Source organism: Chiloscyllium punctatum, chromosome 3 (assembly GCF_047496795.1).
Source record: "Chiloscyllium punctatum isolate Juve2018m chromosome 3, sChiPun1.3, whole genome shotgun sequence".
Lineage (NCBI taxonomy): Eukaryota > Metazoa > Chordata > Chondrichthyes > Orectolobiformes > Hemiscylliidae > Chiloscyllium > Chiloscyllium punctatum.
Window position 1 is genome coordinate 29,674,387 of NC_092741.1, and position 23,994 is coordinate 29,698,380.

Genomic DNA, 23,994 nt, shown 5'->3' on the forward strand with positions numbered 1-23,994 from the left:
ATACTAAAACACCCCAGGAGGAGCTACAAAGAAAAGAACCAGTCTATGCCCTCGGACTCAGAGAGCAATGGATGTAGTGGTTGCAATGAGGTCAAAGTCGAGAATGTGGTGCTGGAAAAGCACAGTAGGTCAGGCCTCTTTCCCCTTTAAATTGCTGTTTCCTGTACAGGACTGTTCATGTTAATTATTTGTTAGTAAAAATTTGTACTGGTTAATACAAAAAAACAAATTGGCTGGTAACAAGACGGGTTGTCCTTAGGGTGGTCGGAAGTGTGTCAAAGCAGACTGAAAGCAGGAAGGGGTATAGGGGTGGGCTGCCTTTGAATGGCCAGAAGGTGGGAGGGGAGAGCTATTTGCTGTTTTACCAGGGGTGTCTCTGTAATATGCATTGTTTGATTATTTGGTTGATCGGACTGTTTTATATGTGCTTGTGTCAACTGTTTCCATTTTGGTAAGTTAAGGTGGGATTTGGGGTTCGTTCGCATTTCCCTGTGAATTAGTTGTAGGGTGGGGTGTGGGGTTTGACTTTGCCACACCAATGACCCGAGCTTGCTTCCAATTTGTGCTCCATACAAAAGACTGCCAATTTCAACCTCCTCACTCGTTACCTGATGAAGGAGAAGCATTCTGAAAGCTAGTACTTTCAAATAAACCTGTTGGACTATAACCTGGAAGTTGTGTGATTTTTAACTTTATCCACCCCAGTCCAACATTGGCACCTCCAGATCATATAAATAAATGTGTAATTTATTTTATGTATTGAGCTCTTTTCTGATGGTGGTGGGTTTGCAGGTAAATAATTCTAGTTAGGCTAAGAGAATCAAATTTCCCAATTTAAAACATGCATTACCAGTATGGCAGCAAGGCCCTAAGCTTCAACTCTCTCAATGCAATTCTCTGACATTGCCTAGAATTACATTAAACTCTCATTCTCCCTACCCCCACTGATCCAACAATTCATTCCATACTTGAAGTTTGGGAATAATTTTCTTCTGATAATTGTCCTAACTTAGTGTTTTTAAGTTAAGTTTCTACTGCTAATTCAAAAACACACAACTTTTCTATCATTTCAAAATGGTTTTCTGCTAAATTTTAGTTGCTGCATAATACATCACGTAGAATGGAAGGTAATTGCTTGCTATTCCAGAGCACTTCCCCAGGAGTTATATTTAGCAAAAGGTTAAAGAATATTGTTGACAAAATGAAAAAAATGGCATTATGCGTAAAGTAACCAAATATTGTCTTCAATTGATATCTTTCTCAATATTCTAAGAGACTCTTAGCTTGTAGTAGAAAATTCAAAGATGTTTTTATAATAGCTGAAACTTACTTAAAGATTAGTATTTGGGCAAACCCAAATTGTGACACTATTTTTTCCACAGATTATTATACATATAAGTATGCTGCTTTTCAATAAAAACCTTGTTCTCCTATTCGAATTACTGTGTAAAAGTAACTCAAATGTACACACCAGAAAGTGCATGTGACATTAATGAATTCAGACAGCAACTCACTGTTCTGGCATTTATTCATTTAAAAAAAACTAATTTCATTGTGGCGGTCAAGATAACCTCAGACTTCAAATATCTTTCGTTTAGACATTATGCAATCCTTTTAGTTGTCTATAGCCTATAGTTGTTTTGTTATAGTTGCTTTGTATGTGGAAGAATGCATATACATCTGCCTTCCATTCATCATCTACTTCATTATTTTTCAGTCCAATTGGCGATTTACTAAACAAGTACATGAAAATGAAAATTATTCAAGACAAATGTTTCCGTTTGCCACAATATAAGAGGTATTTTAAACAGAAAATCAAAAACAAGATGGCCCAAATCAGCACTTTACGCCCTTGTAATACACACTGATCATTATGAAAACAACAAACAATAAAACAAACATTTAAGCTGCGACTTTCCAAATCTTAGAACATTCCAAAGCACTTTATAGCCAACAGAGTACTTTTGAACTGAGTTCCCTATCATGCATAAAATGCAGGAGCCAATTGGAAAACATCAAATTCCTCCTTGCAGCACTGTGGCTCAGTGGTTAGCACTGCTGCCTCACAGCACCAGGAACCCAGGTCCAATTCCACCCTCAAGCAACTGCCCGTGTAGCATTTGCACATTATCCCTGTGGCCACGTGGGTTTCTTCTGGGTGCTCCGGTTTCCTCCCACAGTTCCAATATATGCAGGTTAGGAGGATTGGCCATGCTAAGTTGTCGAAGGATGTGCAGGCTAGATGGATTAGCCATAGGAAGTAGAGGTTAGGGGAGTGGGTCTGGGTGGGATGCTCCTTAGAGGGCCAGTGTAAATGCTGAATAGCCTCCTTCCACACTGGAGGGATTGTATTGTACAGGCTACAAGTATAATTTCACTTAACAATCTCAGAATGGATCAAAAAAAACACACAAAAATTACAAATGTGGCCTTCATAAAGCAGCTGTACATTAGGAGCTCCAATATATTACATAATGAGACTGTAAGGTCAGAATTTGAATTTTGCTGAAAATTCAACCTGTAGCTACCTTGCTGCCAAATCTATATTTTATTCCACTCCCCCAGTAGGGCTTTGCCCACGTGCTCTATTCCAAATTTGAAATGGAACATCATTGAAAAATATTCTTACAGCATGTACCTGCTATCAGATGTAAAGCCAAGTGAGAAGATACAATTATTTAACACAGATCAAAACACCTTAGTAAGCAAGAACTAGAGATCTGCAGTCAGACGAGTTTACTTGAACATCTACAGTTGATCATTACCACCTGGCCAAACATTATTTTTAACAATTTATGAACAACCACAAACTTCTAGTACCCCACAGCTCAACAATGCACAATGGGTAATTTTTAAACCATAAATTAGCACTGACCACAGGCAGAAAAAATAAGCACCGAATTTAAGTCTGAAGAGAACCTCATTTACAAAACTGATAAAAGTAACACATCTAAAACCCAATTTTCACAACAGGGTGCAAGTGGGGATTGGTGGGAGACACAACAACTCATAGGCCCTGCCAGCATAAGAACTGCATCGTTTTTAACCACAGGGAATAAGTGCCAAATTCATGTACTGTCTCGTGCTGAAACCCAGTAGAATTGTTGCACTGGAAAAAAGTACAGGAAACTAGAATTTGCAAAAGATTTGGATTTTATTTTGCACCAAGATGGAGAAGTGTTATGACCTGATGGGGGGACTGATGAAGGGCTTATGCCAGAAACGGCGACTCTCCTGCTCCTCGGATGCTGCGTGACCTGCTGTGCTTTTCCAGCGCCACACTTTTCGACTCTGATCTCCAGAATCTGCAGTCCTTACTTTCTCCTGATGGGAGGACTGCATTGGTAATTAAGCCCTACCACACACAAGCCACCACAAGTGCATGAATGACCAGTTAAACTGCCAAGATGGTTAATGGCCTTGACTTTCACTGCCATTAAAGACCAAAACCCTCTCACTAGATTGACAATAAACAAAGAAATATTTCTTTATTATAAACAAGATTTCATTTAACCAGTGCAAAAAAAGGTACTTTTAATTATTCATGCAAATTTAAACTACATCTCTTTTAAATTCAAGCATGCATACATTCATCCGCAAATAGGACAGGTAAGACAAATAGTTTTGCAGAAATATCATAGTTGGAAAACATGGGCAAAAAGTGACAAATTATATTAGCCAAGAGCCCAAACCACAGGACTGGAGTCAGTGGACTCTCTCCCCCAGTTCTTGGGTTTTGGCAGTATCACATTGTTGTCATTCACAGTTAGGAAATCTTCGATTCGGTAGCCAACCAGTTGGACGAGGTCTTCACCAGAGTTAAAAGATCTTACTTTCACAGCATTTTAGGATTAGGTAAGACAGGCTTGTCTTTCCTCGCAGGCTTTTTTGGAGGTCGAATTCAAGAGCCCCTTCTCAGATCTACGACAAAAAGCAGCTAAAAAACCCATAGGCAGCTGTCAAGCAGCTTTTCAACCAAATGGCATCTGGTGTCAGCTTGTGTCACAACTGTTTCAAATCCAGATAAAAATCCAAATTGTAAATCAGAAATAAAAATAGAAATTGCGCTCAGCAGATATGGCAGCATCTGAGAAGAGAAATCAGTTAATGTTTCGGGTCCAGTCCTGTTCTGAGGAAGGGTCACCGGACCCAAAACGTTAACTCGGATTTCTCTTCAAGATGCTACTAGACCTGCTGAGCTTTCCCAGCAATTTATGTTTTCGTATCAAATCCAGCTTCTTCAAAACTACACAACCTTGTGTAACAAATTACTCAACGCTACACAGATCCATTTTTGACCTTCAAGTTTGAATAAAAGCACAACTTGTATGTTTTCTCAAAGACAGCAGCAACCAAGCATTCATTTTTCTCTGTTTTATATTACAAAAATTATATGTAGTCGCCACCCTTGGAGATGAAATGCTGGAAACATGACACATGTATAATGAAAACACAAGAAAATTACATTTATTCAACTTCACTCAATTCGTTATTCAATGTTTATACAGTTTTTGTCATCTTGTCAATTTCCAAGCTTGTCCAGCATCATTTCATTTTGATAATGTACATGCAATTACATTATCTTTTCCAGTGATACAAACAATCCTTTTATTAGAAGGGTGAATTAAGCCCACTGAAATGATCACACATCGAGTTTTAACATTCTCCTCAAAGGCCAAAAGATTATAATCAATGCAAACTAAAGTTTTTACTGTAATAATACATATAAGTGGCAAAATGTTTAAAAACCAGTACCAATTCCAGGGTTTCTTTTACCACTATGGCATCAACCCAGTGGCACTACCACTAGACTGTTAACCCAGAGACCCAGGTAATGTTATGGGGAATCCTGCCATGGCAAAGATGGAATTTGAATTCAACATAAATCTGGAATTAAGAGTGTAATGATAATCACACGATTGCTGATTGTCAGAAAACCCATCTGGTTCCTAATATCCTTTTAGGGAAGGAAACTGCCATTCTTACCTGGTTTGGCCTATGTACAACTCCAAACCCACAGCAATATGGTTGACTATTAACTGCCCACTGGGCACTTAGGGGTTGGCAAAATACAGTGGCCTCAACCCATGAATTAATGAAAGTAACTGACTTAAAGTTTTTAGAGAAGTAGCCCAATAGCTGCCTCTTCTCCCGATTAATGATCTTGCAATAAAGCTGCATCCACCACATGTCATTAGCATCAACTGCTGTTTAAGAAGGTTCCAAAAAGTCAAGAAAGCCAACAACACTCATTAGGATTGCCTTCAGCTTCTCAAAAGCTGCTTGGAACTCTTTTCACCATAGTACCTTTGCCTAATTTCACAATATCTCTCTTAGCAGTGCAGCTAAGACGAATTTCCAATAAGACCTAAATATCCCCAGAAATCGCATGATTTCCCATTTTAGTTTTATGAACAGGGAATTCTATCAGAGTCTTCAGTTTCACTGGTCACCATTCTCTGGTCTCCTTTTGACTATTTGATGAGGACATGACATTGTGGGTACACTGATTGTCAGTTGTTATGGACCAGGCCAGACCCTGTCAAAACATTTCAAGAAAGTACACCGGACTCTAACTTTGCTAGTTGTTTTAAGCAGGTGCAATATGCATATTCCAGGAGTGATGCAGCTGGCCTAACCACTTAGTTTCAAACAAAACAGAATTTATTTGCAAGATTATGGAATGAAACGCAAACAAAAGAGAACAGAATACAGATAGCTTAACCTATCCAAAAACCCAACATATTATCCCAACTTAATGCTGTTCCAAACTCCTGCAAAAATCCCCATAAACACCCCTTGGCAAAAAAGGTAAAATCAAACACAGGGTCTTACAGGAGAGAGAGATGGCAGAGGGACTCGGCATGAAACCCCTTCTTCCATGTTGCTGTTTCTTGGATCAGCAGCCTCAAACTGACTGACTGCTTTCAGTGAACAGCCAGACTGCTAAAACTAAACAAATCAGAGAAAAAAAAACTGATCTGAGAGAAATGGCCATTCCATTTCATTGTACAAGTGTGTTTATTAAAAAAGACTTGAAAGCCTTTTGGCTGAGGCAGTCTCTGTAAGCTATAATCAAAATGGCCCTAAAACTCTTCAAACCTGCACTTTTCAGCACCTGTGTCTTTATAACCTGTCTGAAAAAAGCCAAGGATGGCATAACCTTGTCAAAGGAGCAGCATCATCACACAGTCTTTCAATGGTTGAAGAGTTGTCCATTTACTGTTACAAAGCTCTTTTCCATTTTCCTTTCAACAAGGAAATTTTACCAAGAACAATTTACAGGAAATGGAGAGAGAGAACAGTTACCAGGAGATATTTTGTTACTTCTGTGGGGTGGAGCATTTAGGTGCTTTGTTTTGGCAGGCTGAGTACTTCTGCTGCAATGTCCACACCAAACAGCTATAGGAATTGCCCAGGATCTAGTCAAGTGGTTGTTACCATGCTGAACCCTTCTAAGCCCAAATCAACTGAAAAACCAATCAAAAGGATGACCCCCAGGGGGAAAAAAACATCCTGAACACTTTTACATGGTGCCAATATGTCTAATACTCTCCCTCACTACTTGAATAAGACCACACTGTGAATAAAACTCAATAGGTTCCAGTAATTAACTACCAACTACAACATAATGCACCACAATTTCCTTGTTTTAAAGCAGCACCTTTTTCCATTTTTAGTGGACAATATCCTGGCTGGGCTGAAACGTGGCAGGTGACATTCAGGCAAATGCCAGGCAATGACCAACTAATGACCATTCCTTGATATTCAATGTCATTACTACCACTGAATCTCCCACAACAGCAGGTCAGAGGGCAAGAATACTACAGCAAGTAACTAATCAAATGATTCCCCAAAATCTGACTAACATCTAAATGACACAAATCAGAAATATTGTGGAATAATTTACACATGCCTAGATGAGCTTCAACAACACACAAGAATCTTGACACCATCCAGGACAAAGAAGCCCACTGATTGGCACAAACATTCACTTACTCCACTACCAATGCTCAGTAGCTACACCACATGCAAACATGCCCACTTGGAAATCTCTCTGCTCCTTCTCTGTCATTGTGTCAAAACCCTGGAATTCCCTCCACAACAGCTTTGTGGGTCGACCTATAACAATTGGACTATCGCAGTTTAAGAAGGAAGCTCATCACTACCTTCTTAAGGGCAATTAGGGTTGGCCAATAAATGTTGGTCCAGCCAGAGATACACATATCCCATAAAGTTCAAAAAATGTGGTACTTACACCAGGTAGCTACCTGGTTGGGAAGTCCAGATCAGGGGGACTTAATTTGAAAATATAAGGGAGGTGCTATTTGGACAGATGAGAATGAAATTTCTCACTTACAGCTGTGAACCTTTGGTATTTTCTATCCTAGAGGGCTGTGGAACTTCTCACTTTGAGTATATTTAAAACAGAGATTAACCAATGGCAGAAAGATTATAGGATAGAGAGAATTCGCATTATTGAAATATTAGATCATAGAACTATCATGATATTAAATGGAGGTACAAACTTGACAGGCTAATGACTTACTCCTGTAAAATGTGAATCCACATAATGCACAGCTTAATGTTATGCACTCTGGAGAGTATTTACAGAACTGGAATTTCTGAAGTAATCTTATTAGAGCTTCCCATTGTCTCTCTTCCAAATATGAGTACATAGTGTCTAACTTTCCCAGTATTTCAGTATTGATTGATCGATCAAGCTGTAGGATGTTCACTTTGTGAACACTCTCTCCTGCTACCTCATTCTTACTACCTGTCAACCTCCACTATTCTTACCACCTAATATACTTGCTCTTTCTCATCATCCTCGACAATGATATCGCTTTAACATGCTGGTAACTGATTTTTCTTCGTGCCAACCAAATATTTACCAGATTAGTGACTTCACTAACCCTCTTAATTATCTTGTATGGACAACGCAGAAGTAAACCTTGTAAAGTAAGTAGTAAACGCAGTGCATATCCTTTTGTTTTGACAACCTTTCCATAATATAATTTAATGGACCTCTTGTCTCACAACCATAGTGCAAATTGAATGGTCCAGATGTAGTAGATTCAATCAAAGAAAATTCTGGTAGCAAACAACAAGAAGTCCAATCCAGTAACCGAATCCTGTGAATATTTGTGACAATATCCTTAATCATTGTCTTAAGAATCAGATTGCATTTTTCTTAAGCTCCATTTGTTTTTGGATGATATATGGTGGGCTTCAACAGCTTTTATATCTTTTTAAGTACTTCAAAATATTTGCAAAGCAAGCATCTTATCCAAGTGTATGTGATTAGATTCCCTAAAGTGTGGAAACAGGCCCTTCGGCCCAACCAGTCCACACTGACCCTCCGAAGAGTAACCCATCCAGACCCATTTCCCTCTGACTAATGCACCTATCGCTATGGGCAATTTAGCATGGCCAATTCACCTGACCTGCACATCTTTGGACTGTGGGAGGAAACTGGAGCACTCGGAGGAAACCCACGCAGACACGGGGAGAATGTGCAAACTCCACACAGACAGACAGTCTCCCAAGGCTGGAATCGAAGCTGGGACCCTGATGCTGTAAGGCAGCAGTGCTAACCATTGAGCCACCGTACCGCCCATGTCTAATAGTAGTGCTCAAATAAAAATAGGAGTTAATATATCCACCTGCAATAGCGCTCAAGGAAATAGCTTCTGAAAATTGGGTCAACATATCCATGACTGTAAGAACATAGTGGCCCATTTTCATTAATAGTCCTACAGAGTCTACTAACATTCTACCAAATGGCTCTTCAGAAACTGGTATACGTATTAAAGATGTGAAGGGAACTTCAGAAAAAACAGGCCTCCAAAGGAGGGGAAGAAGCAAACAGAAGAGACTGATCTGTGAATTCCTGTGACTACACAGGTTGAGGGGCTGTTATCTCTTAGTCAACAGCAAAACATCCCCAGAGTATGTCCCAAACTGCACAAGTTCTGTTTTTAGTTTGGAAGAATACACAAAGACAGGGGTTAAAGTACCTGTTCCAATTTCACTGGATTGAGATAGTGAGACTGAATATTCTCATCTGGACCAGCCTGGATGCCAGCATTAGCAAGCTCAGAAGGTCACTCTTGTACTGTAGGCAAAGGAAGCAAACCTCTCAGTCAGACTGCTGCAGAACAAACTAAAGGAATTAGGACAACAAACGGACACACATCACGAATACTGGAATTTAAACACAGTTGAAAGGTATCAGAACAACAGAACCTCAATCTGTAAAACTAAGGATCATGAAATCCACTGTTTAACCACTAACGTTATCGAGTCATACAGTATGGAAACAGATATTTTGAACCAAATCATTCATGCCAAACAAGTTTCCAAAACTAAACAAATCAGCCTCATTTGCCTGTGTTTGGCCCACACCCCTCTAGATCTTTCCTACTCATGCACCTGTTCAAATGTTTTTTAAAAGTTTGAACAGTACTTGCACCTACCATATCCTTTTCGCAGTTCCTTCCATATATGCTCCACCCTCTGTGTAAAAAGGTTGACCCTCTTTCTCCTCTGCTCTTAAACCTATGTCTTCTAATTGTGAACTCCCTCACCCCCCGGAAAAGACATTAGTATTCGGCTTATCTATCCCTCTCATGATTTTATAAACCTAAGGTCACCCTTTAACTTCCTATGCTGCAGGGAAAAAGGTCCCAGTCTATTCAGCATCTCCCTATAACACAAACCTTCCAGCCCCGGTTACATCTTTGGAAATCTTTTCTGAATCCTTTCCAATTTAAAAATATCTTTAGCAAGGCAATCAGAATTCTGCGCAGTAGAACACTGCACTTCTCCAAAGTAGCCTCATCAATGTCCTGCACAACAGCAACTTGACATCTGAACTCAGACTCAATGGTCTGAACACAGAAGGCAAGCATGCCAAATGCCTTCTTCACTACGCTTTTCTACCTGTGATGCAACTTTCAAATAACCCCTAGGTCTCGCTGTTCAACAACACTCCCTTACCATTAACTGTGCAAGTCCTGTCATAGTTTGTCTTACCAAAATGCAACACCTTGCATTTATCTAAATTAAATGCTACCTGCCACTTCTCAGCCCATTGGCCCAATTCATCAAACTTCCTTAGTAATCTTAGATAATCTTCTTCACTGTCCACTGTGTCATCAATTTTGGTGTCATCCACAAACTTACTAACCATGTTTCCTAAATTCTCATCTTATATAAATGACAAACAACAGTGGACCCAGCACCGGTCTCTACTGCACACTGCTGGTTACAGGCCTCCAGTCCAAAACACAACCCTCCACCACCACCCTCTGACTCCTATTGTCAAGCCAATTTTGTATCCAATTGGCAAGTTCTCCTTGAATCCCACATAATCTATCTTTACTGACCAGTCTACCCTATGTGAAACCTTGTCAAAGGCTTGAATAAAATCCATGCAGACTGCCCTTATCAATCTATCAATGAACCTGAGGGGCACCAGTATCCTTGGGGGGAGGTTTGCTAGTGCTCTTGGGGGGGGGTTTAAACTAACTCTGCAGGGGCATGGGAACCCAGACTGTAGCTTTAGGGTGCAGGACCTGGAGTGTAGGGAGGTTAGGAATATGGCATCAATCTTAAAGGAGGGTGCCTGTAAACAGAAGAGTGGCTTGAAGTGTGTATACTTTAATGCCAGAAGTATACGAAATAAGGTAGGTGAACTTGCAGCGTGGGTTGGTACCTGGGACTTCGATGTTGTGGCTATTACGGAGACATGGCTAGATCAGGGACAGGATTGGCTGTTGCAGGTTCCAGGGTTTAAATGTTTTAGTAGGGTCAGAGGTGGGGGTAAAAGAGGGGGGGGTGTGGCTTTGCTTGTCAAAGATAGTATGACAGCGGTGGAAAGGAAGATGGACGAAGATTTGCCATCTGAGGTAGTTTGGGTTGAGGTTAGGAATAGGAGAGGTGAGGTCACCCTGTTAGGAGTCTTTTACAGGCCTCCTAATAGTCCTAGAATCGTTGAAGAAAGGATTGCGAAGATGATTCAGGAGAAGAGTGACAGTAATAAGGTGATTGTTATGGGAGACTTTAACTTTCCTGATATTGATTGGGAAAGCTATAGTTCAAGTTCGTTAGATGGGTCAGTGTTTGTGCAATGTGTGCAGGAGAGTTTCCTGACACAATATGTAGATAAGCCAACAAGAGGTGAGGCCATACTAGATTTGGTTCTGGGTAACGAACCAGGCCAGGTATTAGAACTAGAGGTAGGTGAGCACTTTGGGGACAGTGACCACAATTCGGTGATTTTTACTCTAGTGATAGAGAGGAATAAGTGTGTACTACAGGGCAAGAGTTATAGCTGGGGGCAGGGAAATTATGATGCGGTGAGGCATGACTTAGGATGTGTGGATTGGAAAAGTAGATTCCAAGGCAAGAGCGTAATTGATATGTGGAACTTGTTCAAGGAGCAACTATTGAGTGTCCTTGATAAGTACGTACCTATCAGGCAGGGAGGAAAGGGTCGTGTGAGGGAGCCGTAGTTTAATAAGGAGTTGGAATCCCTTGTTAAATGGAAGAGGGCGACCTTTGTAAAGATGAGGCGTGAAGGTTCAATAGGGGCGATTGAGAGTTATAAGGTAGCCCGGAAGGACCTGAAGAGAGAGCTAAGAGCAGCAAGGAGGGGACATGAAAGGTCCTTAGTTGGTAGGATTAGGGAAAACCCTAAGGCTTTCTATAGGTATGTTAGGAATAAAAGAATGACTAGGGTAGGAATAGGTCCAATCAAGGATAGTAATGGGAAGTTGCGTGAGGAGGCTGAAGAGATTGGGGAGGCACTGAATGAATACTTTTCGTCATTATTCACTCAGGAACAGGACATTGTTGTCGATATGAATACTGAGGCACGAATAAGTAGAATGGATGGCTTTGAGATATGTAGAGAAGAGGTGTTGGAAATTCTGGCAAGGGTGAAAATAGATAAGTCCCCTGGGCCTGATGGCATTTATCCTAGGATTCTCTGGGAAGCAAGGGAGGAGATTGCAGAGCCATTGGCCTTGATTTTTGTGTCCTCTTTGTCTACAGGAGTAGTGCCAGAGGACTGGAGGCTAGCAAACGTGGTTCCCTTGTTCAAGAAGGGGAGTAGGGATAATCCTAGTAACTATAGGCCAGTGAGTCTCACTTCTGTTGTGGGCAAAGTCTTACAGAGAATTGTAAGGGATAGGATTTATGCACATCTGGATAAGAATAATGTGATCAAGGATAGTCAGCATGGTTTTGTGAAGGGCAGGTCGTGCCTCACAAACCTTATTGAATTCTTTGAGAAGGTGACTAAGGAGGTAGATGAGGGGAAAGCGGTAGATGTGGTATATATGGATTTTAGTAAGGCGTTTGATAAGGTCCCCCATGGTAGGCTACTGCAGAAAATACAGAGATATGGCATTGAGGGTGAGTTGGAGGTTTGGATTAGGAATTGGCTGGCTGGAAGAAGACAGAGGGTAGTAGTTGATGGCAAAGGTTCATCTTGGAGTGCCGTCACGAGCGGTGTTCCGCAAGGATCTGTTTTGGGACCATTGCTGTTTGTCATTTTTATAAATGACCTGGAGGAAGGGTTAGAAGGTTGGGTGAGCAAGTTTGCAGATGATACGAAAGTCGGAGGAGTTGTAGACAGTGAGGAAGGATGTGGCAGGTTACAGCGGGATATAGAGAAGCTGCAGAGCTGGGCAGAAAGGTGGCAAATAGAGTTCAATGTAGCTAAGTGTGAGGTGATTCACTTTGGTAAGAGTAACAAAAAGATGGGGTACTGGGCTAATGGTCGGATACTTGGTAGTGTGGAAGAGCAGAGGGATCTTGGTGTCCATGTACACAGATCTCTGAAAGTTGCCACCCAGGTAAATAGTGCAGTGAAGAAGGCATATGGCGTACTGGCTTTTATTGGTAGAGGAATTGAGTTCCGGAGTCCTGAGGTCATGCTGCAGTTGTATAGGACTCTGGTGCGGCCGCATCTGGAATATTGTGTGCAGTTTTGGTCGCCATACTATAGGAAGGATGTGGAGGCACTGGAACGGGTGCAGAGGAAGTTTACCAGGATGTTGCCTGGTATGGTAGGAAGATCCTATGAGGAAAGGCTGAGGCACTTGGGGTTGTTTTCATTGGAGAAAAGAAGGTTTGGGGTGACTTGATAGAGGTGTACAAGATGATTAGGGGGTTAGATAGGGTTGACAGTGAGAACCTTTTTCCACGTATGGAGTCAGCTATTACAAGGGGGCATAGCTTTAAATTAAGGGGGGGTAGATATAGGACTGATGTTAGGGGTAGGTTCTTCACTCAGCGAGTCGTAAGTTCATGGAATGCCCTACCAGTAGCAGTGGTGGACTCTCCCTCTTTATGGGTATTTAAGCGGGCATTGGATAGGTATATGGAGGATAGTGGGTTAGTGTAGGTTAGGTGGGCATTGATCGGCGCAACATCGAGGGCCGAAGGGCCTGTACTGCGCTGTATTCTTCTATGTTCTATGTTCTATGTACCTTGGTCACATCCTCGAAAAACTCAATCAAGTTTGTGAGACACAATTTCCCATGCACAAAGATATGCTGACTATCCCCAGTCAGTCCTTGCTTCTTCAAATGCATGTAAATCCTATCTCTCAGAATCCCTTCCAACAACTTACCCACCACAGATGTCAGACGCACCAGTCTATAGTTCCCTGGATTCTCCTTATATCCTTTCTTACATAAAGATGCCGGATTAGCCACACTCCAGTCCTCTGTCACTTCACTCATGGTTGTCGATGATACAAGTATGTCTGCTAGGGCCCCTGCAAGTTCTTCCCTAGCTCTAGCTTCCCACAATATCCTGGGATACACTTGATCAGGTCCCAGAGATTTATTCACCTTTGTTTTTTAACCTCCATTGCAACAACCACAACATTTAACTTTACGGACAATTCAGAGACAGATCCACATTGCATTTTTCTTTTTTTTTTAAAAAACTATCCTCTAATTTATAATCTAAACACTTGTGTTGCATCATACGGGAAGGGAGATCACCTGGAATGCGTTCTTGTAAATGTTACATCTCTTTCTCAGTTGGATATAATGCAATTACAGATGAAGATAGAACTTGCATTCCTGCCAAATTATTATCCAGTAGTCATCTCCATCTACAGATAATTTCTGAACAACTCCTACTACTACTATTGTGGACATCAAATCTCATTCTAGGTATACTTTGTACAACAGAATAGATGCACATTGCACTTATGTCAATGATTAAAACTATCGCTTATAATGCACTCTCAGGAGGGATAACGATGACCTTCACTAGCAAGATATTTTCTGTATTCCCTAGTAGTTAAGGTTTTAGCTGGATAACTTGAATAAAAACAGTCCTTTATATTCCTCATCCATTTTCAATCTCTAGTCGTAACTAATCTCTAACTCCACAGTTTGATCATTGTATTTTTGTCATGAGTTCCTTTTTCAGACTCAATCTTACAAACCTCAATAAGTCCCATAGGTTTTAATCAGAGCACTAAAAGTTGAGAGGTGTTATATTTACAGTTGATATACTTGGGCCTACGACTCTCACTTTCACACTCAGCATCTCCCTTTCCAGTTTTAAAAAGAACTCCTGGGGCATTTCCAAATGATCTCTCATGTTCTAACCTTCCAAGTTTAAAGTGGGGGGGGGGGGGGGGTCAGAAAAAATGTTCTCTGTTTTATGGATCACCTCATAATTGTCAACATTCCTGATACCCATCTCGTAGCTTTTAAATTTGAGGAAAACAATTTCTTTGCGACCTTTAATACATGGAATTTACTCTTCAGGCCCATATCCACCAGTCAAAATTGCTTTGTTTTACTTTCTCAGATTCAATGTAGGTTTGCCCAGACTGCCTCCTTAAGTTTCATTTCTCATCTATCTTCAGTTTCTGGATATTACCACAATCTGATCCATGGTGTTTTGCTTATTAGTTAACTTCTCTGGCTCCTTCTCACAAACATCAGTAAGTCTCACAGGCTTCATTCAGACTGCTAGAAGTTGTGCAAGTAGGTGCCCCACTTACAATTGAAACACTTAGGCCTGTACGTTTCAGAAACGAACTTGTGAGCATCCTTTCCTGCAATGTCATAGTCCACTCAAAACCTGCACCGAGAGTGGTGCAATAATCTTATGCGCTCTATCCATCAATCCGCTCTGCTTGGGAATTAACCAGTTTCCTTCAGCCATTTTGTGCTTTTCCCTACCTTTACAGGCATGAATGAATGGCCCCACATCCTTATTCACATGTTTGGCATAGCCCGTACAAATTTAAACATTTCTTCTTTCGTTTTGAAAAAGGTGCAGCTTTCGGAGCTAGTATTTTTTTTTCTTTCTCTTGCTCCTCATCTCTTTTCCTTTTTAATTCAAGCTCCAGGATCTTAAATTCTCATTCTCATTCCATTTTTGTCTGGAATGCTTGTTCTTTTTCCCCTCAAGCTGAAGTTTTTAAGTCCCATTAATCTTCCATTTTCAGCTTCATCACTTCTTTCTCATGCTCACTCTGCTTTGGCTGCTCTCACTAACTTGAATGACTAACCACTCAGCATACCTAGGACACTTGTATTTCCACTAATTCCAAGTATGGTGCCATAACTTTCTCTTCTTTTCTAATTTTTGCAGGAAGTCCACCTTTAATTCCTTTGCCAATATTAATGTCTTAGCCTTAATTAAGCCCAGTATAGAAGTCAGGGATAACGCATTCATCTGCAGAATGGCTTCAGCCGCTTACAATGCTCTCTCATTTTGCAGTATCAGAAATCTGTTATCTGTCCTTTTCTCCTTTGCCAATTATTCTTACTCCAGAGCCCTGAACTTATGTCACAGCCCTGATAGGACTACACTGATAATCAAGGCTGACTAGACTGCACAAATGTATAAGTGACCAACTGAATCACCAACATAATTAACGGGCCTGACTCCCAGCTGATAATGGTTGCGCCCATATTTACTGGCTCGTTCTCAGGACCAATGTCACAACAAAAATAAAGGACTGTGATGCTGGAAATCCGAAACAAAAACAAAAATTGCTGGAGAAACTCCAAGTCTGGCAGCATCTGTGGAGAGAAAGCAGAGTCAATGCTTCAGGCCCACTAACCCTTCTTCAGAGGTGCCACAACAACATGTTCACAGCGCTTACCATGACATGTTCAGGATGCTCTGGAATCAACCATACATCAGGTTAAGCCAGACTTCAGTTTGTGTAAAGTGGCAGGATTAATTACCTGAGTTTACCTCTTGGTAGCAGCAACCACAATATGAATAAATTTGAAATTTGAAAGTGAGAAAAGTATGTCTAAGACGAGTATTTGAAACTTTAAAATGGGGAACCAGATGGGCATGAAAGCTGAGCTAGCTGAAATGCACTGGAATACAAGACTAGGAAATAAATAAAGAGAAGCAATGGCATACATTTAAAGGGGATATTTCAGAACACTCAAGAGTAAGTACATTCCTACACAAGAGAAAATTTTGAAGGTAGGACTCACCATCTATGGTTAACAAAATAATTATGGAGAGCATCAAACCTAAGGAAAAGGCATACAAGATCCCAAGGAATGTGTGACAAGTAGATGCTTGGACAGAATATAAAGAATGGCAAATAATGACTAAAAGATTAATCAAGAAAAAGAAATTAGAGTATGAGAGGAAGCGAGTTAGAAATAAAAATACAGACAGCAAGAGTTTCTACATTTTATTTAAAAAAGACTAAGTACAGGAAGTGTTGGTCCTCAGAAAAGTAAGAATAGCAAGTTAATAGTAAATAATAAGGAAATGGAAGATAAAGTAAACAAATATTTCATTTCTATCTTCGCTATAGGGGATACTAAAAATATTCCTGTATTAGCTGTAAACTAGGAGATGGAAGATGGGAAGTTTATTAAATTACAATCACTGGCAAAATGGGGTTGAGCCAACTGGGGAAACTGCACTGACAAGTCCGTGGGTCCTGATGGACTTCATCCTATGTTCTTAAAAAACATGTTTAATAAGGTAGATGCACTCGTATTAATTTTCCAAAGTTTTTCAGATATGGAAAAGTAACAAATATAACCCTGCCAAGAACAGAAAGAGGCCGAAAAAAGGAAACTACAAGACCAGTTAGTCTGATGTCTGTCATGGGGAAGATATTAAAGGTAATAACTGTATACTTAAAATAAAACTCAAATTAACCGGGAATGATTACCAATTTTGTTAAAGGAAAATCAGGTTTAATGAATAGATTGGAACTCTTTATAAGGTGTAACGCACACTGGGGATAAAGGGTGGCCTGGAGACATAATGTACACAGATTTTGAGAAGGTAAGTGACATGGTGATAAAGGTTATGTACAAAGTAGTTCTTAATGTTGGAGGTAAAATATTAGCATGATTGACGGGCTGGCAGAAACAGAATAAACATGAATGAGTTTTGTTTCTGATTGACAGGATGCAATGACTGGAATCTCGCAGCAGTTTGTGCTGTGTCCTAATTTGTTACAATATATATCATGACTTAGATGAGGGGAACAAAGATATGGCAGCTAAGGCTGTAGGTTTGCTTGCTGAGCTGTAGGTTTGATATCCAGACGTTTCATTACCTGGCTAGGTAACATCATTAGTGGCGACCTCCAAGTGAAGCGAAGCTGTTGTCTCCTGCTTTCTATTTATATCTTTCTCCTGGATGGGATTCCTGGGGTTTGTGGTGATGTCATTTCCTGCTCGTTTTCTGGGGGGTTGATAGATGGTATCTATATCTATGTGCTTGTTTATGGCGTTGTGGTTGGAGTGCCAGGCCTCTAGGAATTCTCTGGCATGTCTTTGCTTAGCCTGTCCCAGGATAGATGTGTTGTCCCAGTCGAAATGTTTTTTTTTCATCCATGTGTAGGGCTACGAGCGAGAGAGGGTCGTGTCTTTTTGTCGCTAGCTGGTGTTTATGTATCCTGGAGGTTGCCACTGATGATGTTACCTAGTCAGGTAATGAAACGTCTGGATATCAAACCTACAGCTCAGCGAGCAAACCTACACCCTAAACCTCAACCTGAGCTACAAACCTTCACAAACGTTGCATATGGCAGCTAAGTTTGAGGATGATACAAAGATAGCTAAAAGATAGCTAAAGGTATGTGGTATGAAGGAGATAGAGAGAATCAGCAATGAACAAACTGAATGGCAAAGGCTATAAGACATATGAGCAGAAATTAGGCCATTCAGCCCATCAAGTCTACTCCACCATTCAATCATGGCCGATACGTTTTTCAACCCCATTCTCCCACTTTCTTCCCATAACCCCTAAGTCCCTTGATCCTCGATAACCTATCTATCTCAGTCTTAAATATACTCAATGACCCAGCCTCCACAGCCTTTTGTGGCTATCAATTCCATAGATTCACCATTCTCTGGTTGAAGACATTTCTCCTCATCTCTGTTGTAAACGCAATTCCCTTTACTCAGAGGCTATGCCTTCGCGTCCTCGTCTCTCCTACCAATGGAAACATACTCCTCACATCTACTCTGTCCAGGCCATTCAGTATGTTTCAATTAGATCCCCTCTCATCCTTCTAAACACCATTGAGTCTAAACCCAGAGTCCTCAAACATTCCTCATACGTTAAGCTTTTCATTCCTGGGACCATTCTTGTAAACCTCCTCTGAACACGCCCCAGGGCCATTACATCCTTCGTGAGATATGAGGCCCAAAACTGCACACAATGCTCCAAATATGGCCTGACCAGAGCCTTAAGAGCCTCAGAAGTATATCCCTGCTATTAAATTCAAGCAATCTCAAAATAAATGACATCATTGCATTTGCCTTCCCAACTACTGACTCAGTCTGCAAGTTTACCTTGACAAAATCCTGATGAAAACTCCCAAGTCTCTTTACACTTGAGACTTCTGAATTTTTTCCCCATGTAGGAAATAGTCTATGTCTCTATTTTCTCTACCAAAGTGCATGACCTCACACTTTCCCATGTTGTACTCTATCTGCCACTTCTTTGCCCACTTCCCCAAACTGTCCAAATCTTTCTGTAGCCTTCCCACCTCCTCAATGCTACCTGTCCCTCTTCCTATCTTTGTATCATCTGCAAACTTAGCCAGAGCGCCCTCAGTTCCTGCATCTAGATCGTTAACGTACACAGTGAAAATTTGTGGTGCCAACACTGAGCCTTGCAGAACACCACTTGTCACTAGCTGCCATCTTGAGAAGAACCCTTTTATCCCCACTCTCTGCTTTCTGCCAGCCAGCTAAGCTTTCATGCATACCAGCACCTTGACTCTGACACCATAGGCCTTGGTCTTACTCAGTAGTCTCCTGTTCGGCACCTTGTCAAAGGCCTTCTTGAAGTCCAGTTAGAGAACATCCATTGGCTCTCCTTAGTCTAACCTACTCATTACTTCCTCAAAGAATTCTTGCAGATTTGTCAGGCATGAACTCCCCTTGATGAAACCATGTTGACTTTGCCCTATTGTAAAATACACTTCCAAGTATTCATAAATCGTATCCTTCACAATAGATGCCAGGATCTTACCCATCAGAGAGTTTAGGCTAATCGGTCTGTAATATTCCGTCTTTTGCCTTACTCATTTTTTAAACAGGGGTCTCATGTTAGCAATTTTCCAGTCCTCTCAGACTGTCCCTGAAAGATCACCACTAAAGGGATCTCCACCATCTCTTCAGCTAGCTCCCTTAGAACTCTGGGTGTAGTCCCTCTGGTCCAGGTTATTTATCCACCTTTCGGTCATTCAGTGTTTTCTAGCATCTTCTTCTTGGTAATAGCCACCATATTCAGCTTTGCCCTCTCACTCTGTTGAATTTTTGAGATATCACTCGTGCCTTCCACTATGAAGAGTGACGCAAAGTAATTATTCAGTTCCTCAGCCATATCCTTATTATACACTACTATCTCTCAGCATCATTTTCCAGCAGCCCCATGTCCACTTTTGCCTCTTACATATCTAAAGAAACTCGTTCGGTCTTCTGTTATATTACTGGCTCGCTTACCCTCCTATTTTAATTTTCTTCCTCCTCCTCATTTCTTTCCTCATTGCCCTCTGTTGGTTTTTGCAAGCTTCCCAATCCTCTGGTTTCCTTCTGCCCTTCGCCACATTAGATGCTTTCTCTTTTACTTTTATGCTATCCCTGACTTCCCTTTCTCATGATTTTATAAAGGGGTTTGCATGTAAACTTCTAATTGGCTGCACAGGTGATTATTGGTGGTGGTTAATAGTTAAAAATAGAAAAAAAAGACACAGGCATCTGGTGGTGGGAAAGTCAATTGGTTGTGTGAGATAAGACTTCCAGGTATAAAAATAGAAAACAAAATCTCAGATTAAAAAAGAATAAAGCAGATCCGAAAGGGCTCTTCTGACATAGTTGCAGAAGCTCTACCTCCGTACCAGGAGCCCTGGGTTCAAATACAACCTGCTTAAGAAGTGTGTAATACCATCTCTAAACGAGGTTAAAAAAATCACACAACACCAGGTTGTAGCCCAAAAAGGTTTAATTGGAAGCACTAGCTTTCGGAGCGCTGCTCCTTCATCAGGTGGTTGTGCTGTACACAATTGTAAGAAGCAGAATTTATCGCAAAAGTTTACAGTGTCATGTAACTGAAATAATACATTGACTGTTTGTTAAGTCTCTCATCTGTTAGAATGACAATGTTAGTTTCACTTCTTTCATACGTAAATCACAAAACTTTTTTTTTTAAAGTTACACTCTCAGGTTAACTTTAACAACTGGTGTCAGCCCGATAATGTGCTGTGTCTGTGCCATAATGTTTTGAGTGATTCTAATCTAAAAAATGAGTTAACAGAGTCTTACATGGATTCATGATCTAAATCATCTCTGAAAGGGTTGACTATGTAAATATCTACAAATAGACTGGAAAAGTCAGATGGACAAAGATAGCAATGTTGAGTTCATAAAATATAAAGCAGACCCTGGAGAGGACTCTTGTGGTACAGTCCTGGTGCCCCTATCTCTGAGCCAGGAGGCCCAAGCTCCAATCCCAACTGCTGCACAGGTGTGTAATAACATCTCTATACAGTTAATTAAAAACTATCCCACAATGCAGACCCAGTACATATGTAGGTAGTGGTTAAAAGCAAAAATAAAGTCAGTGATTTGGTAGTTGGAAAGCTGCTTGGTTGTGTGAGATAACACTTCTGCACAGTTTTTAAAAAATGCAGACCCAGATGGCTCTTGTGAAGTAGTGGTAGTATCTGTACCTCTAAACCAGGAGGCCTAGGATTAAATCCCACCTGCTCCAGAGGAGAGTGATAACATTTCTGAACAAGGTGATGAGGAAATTCATAAAGCAGACCCAGCACAGGTGATTTGCTGATGGTGGTTAATAGATGAAAAAAATAACCTGGATGATTTGGTGATAGGAAACAAAACAGTTCAGTTGGGTACTGCAACACTTGAAAACTTGATGTCTTGACAACAGTCCACATTACAGAGGAGGAAGCACTGGAGGTTTTAAAACGCATAAAGAGAGCTAAATCCTCAGCACCTGATCAAGTGAATCCTTCGACTTTGTAGGAAGCAACAGAAGAAATTGAAGGGCCACTAGCTGAGAGATTGATATCTACAGCCTTGGGTGAGGTGCCATAAGACTGGGGTGTAAGAGGTTGCGGGATGACCTTATAAAGGTTTATAAAATCATGAGGGATATAGATAAGGTGTATGACAAAGCCTTTTCATTTGGGTACGGGAGTTGAAAATTAGATAGCATAGGTGGAAGGTCAGAGGTGAAAGATTTAAAAAAGGACTTGAGGAGCAACCTTTTCACACAGAGGGTGGTGAGTAAATGGAATGAACTGCTGGAGGAAGTAGTAGATGCAGGTACAATTACAGTTGCATTATTTAAAAGACATTTAGAAGATACATGAATAGAAAAGATTTCCAGGGACATGCGCCAAATGTTGGCAAATCGGACTAATTTAGTTTGGGAAACCTGGTCAACTTGGATGAGTTGGACCGAAGAGTCTATTTCCATGTTGTATGATTATGACATCTGCATTAAAAAAAGGAAATATAAAATAAAGCAGACCCAGCAATACATCTACAGAATTCTCTGTTCCAGGCTGGGATTAGCCGATGTACGCCACAAGTAGTGGCTCTAATTCGGTACTCAATAATAAATTACCCTTTCCAATTGGGTTTCCTGAGTCATGAGAGATAAGTTGAGTAACTGGGCAAAATTTGACAGATGAGTATAATTTAAGAAAATGTGGAGTTTTTCACTTTGACAGGAAGGAAAAAAAAGCATACCCTTATTTTAACAGAGAATGAGTGTGGAATCCCAAAGTGCAGAGGGATCTAAGTATAGTAATGCAGGAGTCAAGGAATGTGGAATCAAGGGTTATGGAGATAAGGCAGGAACAGGATACTGAATAAGGATGATGAGCCATGATCATATTGAATGGTGGTGTAGGCTCGAAGGGCAGAATGGCCTACTCCTGCACCTATTGTCTATTGAATCACATATAGAGGTAGTATGCATATGCAGCAAGTAACTAAGGCAGCTAATGGAATGTTATCCTTTAAAATGATAGGAACTGAACTTAAAAAAATAAGATTATTATGCTACAATTATATAGGGAATTGTTCAGACCATATCCTGACACTCTGTAGTTTTTGGCTCCCTATTTAAGGAACAATGTGACTGCAATAGAGCCAGCTCAGATGAAGTTTAATGGATCAATACTGGATTGAGTAGATCTGAGGAGAGTTTGCACAAACCAGGCTTGTTGCCATTGAAATCTGGAAGGAGGAGGGGTGGCTTGGCTGAATGGTCTTGACAAGGTAGTGGTGGAAAGGATGACTTCTCCTGTGAAGAATCTAGAACTTAGGGAACATTGTTTGAAAATTAAGAGTCGCCCTTTTGAACTGAAATGGGAAGTGTTGCCTCAGAGCACTGTATGGACTTTGGAACTGTGCGTCAGAAGAGAGTGGATGTGGGGTCAAGGAATATTTTTAAGACAGAAGCAGATAGATTTTTGTTATGCAAGGGAATCAAAAGTTAACAAGGTATCTGGGAATGTGAAATTCACTTTCGAAACAGACCAGCCACGATCCTACTGAGTGGCAGAGCAGGTTCGAGGCACGAAATAGCTTACTTCTGCTCCTAATTTATATGTTATTATGTATATTCCTAACAAATTCAGCCCACATTCCCAAAAGAAAATTGAAATTCTTGAATCAAAATTAAACTCACTTTTCAGCAACAGGTTTGGCAATATTTTCAAAGATTTCCTCTTGTTTTGCTCCTTGATCAAAAATTTGCTGGAATCTGTAAAAGAAATTATTTTAAGCCATATCATATGACTCTTCATAGAGTATACAAATTAAAGCCGTTTACCTTTACAGCCTGTTTTTTTGGAAATATCTGTAAACTTTTGATAAAGTCAACTCTTTCAACACCTTCCCCTACCATTGCCAATCAAAATTTAACTTTTCCACATCCTAAGAATTACACCATTATCTAGGAAGATTAAAAAATCTTAAAGTCACCAGAAAAGGCGACAAAGAGGGTTTAGCTCAGCTCGTCTTACAGAGAATGAGAGTGCACGTGAGGGGCCAAATGGCCTTCAGTACTTTACCAATCCTATTCCTTTTACTACTGCCATTAAACACTTTCATGCAGATCAACAAAGTTAAATTAAATGAACCAATCATTCCTGCAAGCTTGGTTACAAGATCAAGTCAGAAACTAGGAATTCTGCAGCAAATAACTCAAGGCCATTTTTGGAACATTGTGTGCAATTCTGGTCTCCCTCCTACCAGAAGGATGTTGTGAAACTTGAAAGGGTTCAGAAATGATTTACAAGAATGTTGCCAGGGTTGGAAAGTTTGAGTTAGAGGGAGAGGCTGAACAAGCACATCGGGGTCATTGTTTAATGTCTTGAAATGGGTCAAGGTGGATAAATCTCCAGGACTTGATCAGGTGTACCCGAGAACTCTGTAGGAAGCTAGAGAAGTGATTGCTGGGCAT

The 23,994-nt window shown here is 40.6% G+C and overlaps 1 protein-coding gene across 2 annotated transcripts in view; it reads right to left on the bottom strand.

The window, feature by feature from the left end:
• kif6 (kinesin family member 6) overlaps positions 1-23,994 on the bottom strand; it is a 567,232-nt gene that overhangs the window by 512,675 nt on the left and 30,563 nt on the right. For both annotated transcript variants that reach the window (XM_072551042.1, XM_072551033.1), the window contains one exon: positions 23,218-23,292. In XM_072551042.1, the coding sequence (XP_072407143.1) occupies positions 23,218-23,292 (75 nt within the window). The remainder of the gene's footprint in view (positions 1-23,217; positions 23,293-23,994) is intronic.